General features: G+C 36.5%; 1 protein-coding gene across 1 annotated transcript in view; it reads right to left on the bottom strand.

Moving 5' to 3' along the window:
* cspg4 (chondroitin sulfate proteoglycan 4) overlaps positions 1 to 5799 on the bottom strand; it is a 183228-nt gene that overhangs the window by 77929 nt on the left and 99500 nt on the right. The window contains exon 2 of the mRNA XM_014027385.1: positions 2460 to 2623. Coding sequence (XP_013882839.1) covers positions 2460 to 2623 — 164 coding nt within the window. The remainder of the gene's footprint in view (positions 1 to 2459; positions 2624 to 5799) is intronic.

A 5799-nucleotide genomic window follows, 5' to 3' on the forward strand; every position in this document is an offset into this window, starting at 1 on the left:
GCTCCGAGTTTTGTTCTGATGCCACAGCTGTGTAGCCAATCACCGTACCTTTCGTTTGGTATATATATATAGGGGGTGGGAACTTTCTTCAGTGACAGAAAATCATGTACACACCAGACTCAGCCTCATTACACAGTCCTGTATGCTAACGGCGAAAGCTAACACTTACAGGGAAATGTTTTTTTTTTTTCATATTTTTTTGGCCAGTTAGCTGACTAAACCTGCTGATAAGATGAAAATATATTTGCTATTAAGTGTTTCGAGTGCTTCAAGACATGGAAGAGTGATTTTTGTGGCCTGGAGAAGTAAAAATGTTTGGATAAAAAGACTTCCGGTCGCCATTTTGAATCGTTAATTTGGACTTAGAGGACAAAAATGCATCAAATGTGAGTGAAAAAAATATGTTGTCACTGCTGGTGGTTTTATAAGCTGTGTGGAATGTTAATGCTCTGAAAGAAATAAGGATATATTGTTTATTCTTGTGTTTTGGCTGTTTATTGGTGGAAATTTGGCTGAAAGTACAGTGTTGGTGTAAATATTTCTGAATATTAATCTATTTTTTTTATTTAATCATGTTGTGAGTAAATATGGATGGTAGAATGTGTTTTGTGGGGTTTTATCTTTAATTTGAGCCCAGAGTGAAGTCCCTGTGTTGAAACATTTATAAATTACAGTGTTTTAGACAAAATGTACAGTTTGGACATTTTGTACAGGTGTACAAATATGCAAATGAGACATGCTGGATTGTACTATGTGTCAAATATTCATATTTTATGTTACTGTTACCAAATTTGAACTGGTAATAGTTGGGAATTAATATTTTAGCCCAGTAAAATTTGTTTGATAATATCTCATTCCCTTCACCTTCTGATACTTTATTAAAAAGATAAAAATAAAAAAAATAAAAAATTAGGGAGAAAAATATCTTGATTTTTGTGTATTTTACTTCAATATACTAAAAATTCAGATTATTAGCTTTTAAAAAAGACCAAGCTTGTGAATTTACTCTAAAGGGTTCAAAAGCAGTACTTCATTTAATTTGTGTACTTTTTAAGGCGTTTTATGGTATTTTATGCTGAACCGTGTTTCATATCTCCTGATTTCTGAACACAAAGCTGCTGTTTTCTGTTTAACATGTGGGAGGAAATCAGATTTAGCTGAGTTTGTTTTCAGATTCACCAGTATCTGAAAGTCATTATTTGTGCTCCTGAGGACACGAGTGTGATCTGTGAAACTTCAACCACGCTGTCAGTCAGATGAAACATCTCGTTCAGCTGCCACAGCCCTCTTCTCACTACTTTATTGTCTACACAGCAGAATCCTGGTGTTGGGCCAGTGCAGATGACCATAACTCCACGACTGACTGCACTTATAATCCCTGAAGGAAATGACTACTAAATAAATGATCCTTTTGTTCTCGTCTTGTTTTCCTCCCCGTCTACATCTCTGTCCTGTTTTGGAGTCTGATGAACAGAGGGGTGGGCCCTCCTGGTCCTCGAGGCCTGCTCTCCTGAATGTTTGACTTGTTTCTCTGCTCTAACACTCCTGATCGGAATGAATGGGTGATTATTAACCTTCTGCAGAACTTGGAGATAATTCAGTCACAGAGATAAGTGTGTTTGAGGAGTGAAACATGCAGGATAGTGGCCCTCGAGGACCACTGCTCACTCTTGGTCTGCAACCTTTACGATCAAAAGAGACATTTCTGCTCCTCGTCTCACTAATAAAATGCATTCAGAGCCGCAAAACAAGCTACAACTGTGATTATCAACTGGTGGTCCATGGGCCTTTTCAAGGCCTTTTCGGGAACTTTTATGGTCAGTGGAGGTGACATTATAAAACTAAAGGAATATTGTTATTGTTATTATATTATTTATTATTATACATATCAGGACAAATAAAAATAATATTTTCATGTAAAKTTTCGGAGGGAGGACGGTTGGAAACTGGNCTCATATTAACCAGATAGTAGTTTTATGCCTCATATTAACCAGATAGTGGTTTTATGTCTCATATTAACCAGCTGACAATCAGAAGCCATTCTATGGGACTGATAACTCCTAATAACATCCATGTCATTGATGATAACATCTGAAGCGGATGCCTGAGATCTAAAAACAGCTTCCAAAGGTAATTAAAGTTGAATATGATAATAGAAACGTTTTTAATTTTTTATTTTTAAATACAAATTTCAAAACAAAATTTTTAGAGCTGTAATCATAATACCGTGATACCATGATACAGTATTTTTGCCCAAGGTTATCATACCGGCATAATTTCATTTCGTCCCTTGTTACTTTGATGTTATTCTGCAAGAACAATGTCAGCTGTGTTGCTATAATTCTGATAAGTCTGACTCATCACTTTTGTCAAAGACTCAGACTGGCTGAACAGTTATCATAATCTTAAAGTGAGTAGTTTTTAAATATTTCTTAAAAACATACAGTAATCTCCAGTACCTGTATTTTCCCATTTAGGAGCTCAAGGAACACATAGTCCTCCATCCCTGCAGCCAGGAGCAGAAGGCCACTTCGGCGACTCGTCTTGATTTGTAGAGACAGTTGGAAGGTAGATACATCTTGGACAGCTTGGAGATGACAGAAACTGTCTCCAAAGTAGGATTCTAGAAAGAGTCAGGGGGACAGAGACATGTTAACTAGAGTGACTAATACTATATTTCTGACACTAAACCTGTGGACAGTTCCAGCTTGGAGATAAAAAAAAAAAAACAGCTAAATGTTATGAGGATGACATGAAGAAACATGGACAGCTCCTGTTTAACAGGTTTTTAAATATATATATTCATATTTAAACAGCAGAATGTGTCTCTACACTGTTAGTATTTTATAAGAGTAATAAAACAAATAAAATGGCTAATAATAGTAGTAGTTCTAAAACTGTGTGTGGGGAGTAAACTAATGCATGTGAAAGCAGTACATGAATGTGAACATGTATATTCTTACATAGGAGACAAAATAGACAGACATGATGTAATCACAGTCCTCGCTTAAAACATTTGATTAAAACATACTGAAATTTTACAATTTAAGATGTTTTGTTTCAGATGTCCTGAAGTTGGTTATTTTTGATAACATTTTGAATGAAGTAGAAGCAGTTTCCTGCATTCTGCTGTACTTGTACCTACATACAGTGTTGTATAAAGTACCACAAAGTGATAATTGAGTAAAAGTACAAGTATCTTACCAAAAATGGCAAATTAATGTCTAGTTGGTAATTTTCTGGAATATGAACTTTTGATCAAATGCGTACTTTAGAATTAGCTTCGGCAAAGTTTTTTTGTGCACGTGTTTTAGAATTAGCGCTTCCTACCACTGGTACACTGTGGCTTTTTACATCCCTTATACCAATATATGTATCAGGAATGCATCATAAATAATACAAATACATCATATATGTCACAAGAGTTTTAAAAGTACACTTCACTCCTTCATGTTTTGATTTACGGTATGTAAAAAGAAAAGTCTAAATATGCTAACGTGGCAAATTACAATGTGACAGTACCGTTAAAATCACAAGCCACTCACTGAAGAGGATACTTCACATCGTAAAACAGCAGCTGACTTAGCTCTGATTTCAAAAATGGGAAGTTATGGAAACAAATTGAATGAGTCTTTTTCAGTCAGATCTTCATGTGAGCTGATTTTTACATTATTCAGTGGCCTCCAGCCAGTCGTGGATAAATATGTGCTTCAGTGAGGCTTCAGAGGGACTCCCTGACTGAAACATCAGTCAGACGTTCTGCAGAGTTCCTGAACATGCAGAACATTTGGGTGCAGGGTTTCCCAGGCTCCACTTGTCTCATTTTCAGTCATGTGCTAATCAAACCACCTGCCTCAGACTGAGCTCTTTGGAGCTCAAGACAAAATGTAAACCAGGGAGGAAGTCGATTAATTACCAGTTCACATGCTCTGAAATTCAAATGGATCATTTCCAAGACCCACTTTTTTTAGACAACTTTTTCAGACATCTAAGGAGACGTAAGGGAGGGACGGACTATCAGCTTCTGGTAAACTATCAGTTCTCCTCTCAGAGAAGTGATAGTTTGTGCTTTCTTTATTAACCAACGTTCTCATAGGTAAACATAGACATGTGTGGTATCTATAGAAACGTCAGGATCTTGGCTAAAAACTCATAAAAACCATTTCTACGTCCACCAGACACAGACAAAACAACAAGCAGTTGAATCTGTAAACAAACTGCACAAAATGGCGTCTGGTCAAAACCCGGTCTCATCTGTTCACCAGTGACTTCTTCACACAAACAACATGTCTGCTGAAAGCAGAGACCTGACAGATTCTAAAAATATAAGTTTCATCACAATCCAACCAGAATTCACTCAACTAGCAGTAAAAAAACAGAAGACCTAGCACTCAGRTTTGAAAATTATAAAACATAAGTTTTACATGTAAAGCGCAGCGTCACTCACCGGACTTCTGGTTGTGTCTACGTGTCGTTTAAAAAATAAAATAAAATATAAAATGTGTCGCTTTTGGTAGTTAGTTTACTTATTTATCAAGTTGATTAAGTTTTGTAACTAAAAACTTTAAAAAACTCTACTTTTGTAGGTGGAGCCAAAATGTACCAATCTGTGCCACAAGAAAAAACACCTAAATATTTTAAACCTCTGTAACTTTGTTGTAGTTTACTTCAGCAGCAGGAGGTTTTACACAGGTAATGTCCGTAAGTGGATTCATGGTTTCCAAGAGTTTTTAGCCTTATTCTTTATACGTTTGAAAAGGTTATATACTGTATAATGCAGAAAAACCTCAGGCGAGGGGAAAAAAGCTGTTTTTTCTATGTTCCATCCTCAGTATGTCTGAAACAAAAGTATATGATGTGATACTGACACTCCTGATGAAATCTACCAAGTGTTAGCTTTATTTTGATATCAGAGGTATTTATATGGTGTTTTTAGGTGCTCAGATACACCCACTTACATTTAGACATGCTTTTTCAAGCACAAACTTCAAGAAAAGCCCCTGGGGTTTAAGAGGTTAAGACAAAGAAAGTCAAAGGAACGCAGTGATATCTGATTCTGCAGTGGCAGTATGTTGTGAGAGTGAGATGATGCTTTGAAAAACTCCTTCAGAACCAACATCCAACCGGCTGGCAGGATGGTGGGCCTAAAGTAAAAACCTCTCAGACTAAACTATTAGTTAAAAAAACTACTGTTCACATTCAGAACTATAAATGGGAAGCAGTGCTTTCCAAAGACTCAAGCGAAGTGTGTGTGTGTGTGTGTGTGTGTGTGTGTGTGTGTGTGTGTGTNTGTGTGTGTGTGTCTGTGTGTGTGTGTGTTTATAAAGGGCAGATGGTGTCTGTGTTGCATCTATGTTAATGCCACGATGCCAACTTCAAACCACTGAAGGGTACGTTTGTCCTTTTGTTTCTCATCCTAGAAATGAAAGCCGTTCATTCACAATCTTTGACGTATAATGAAAATGTGAGCAAACACAGCCTTTTGATGCAGCGAGGATGAAAGCAAAGCTCTTATCATCACGCACATGTTTTCATTTGACTAAAAGACACTTGCCTTCGGTTACAGCGACTGCTCAAAGTCAGTGAAGAAAAGTCTCAACACAGGGTCAAAGAGAACAAGAAACACTCAGACGTTTGACTGCATATTCACAAAAACAAATAACAAAATGCAATTATAGTAACTCAAACAGGAAACGTTAGGGAAAAGAGGTTTCAGTATTAATATATAGGTTATATAGGCTGCACTGAGAAATGATAATAAATAGAAAGGAAAAAACAAAGTTGGTATATAAAAAACAA

This window comes from Austrofundulus limnaeus, unplaced genomic scaffold (genome assembly GCF_001266775.1).
Source record: "Austrofundulus limnaeus strain Quisiro unplaced genomic scaffold, Austrofundulus_limnaeus-1.0 Scaffold644, whole genome shotgun sequence".
NCBI lineage: Eukaryota > Metazoa > Chordata > Actinopteri > Cyprinodontiformes > Rivulidae > Austrofundulus > Austrofundulus limnaeus.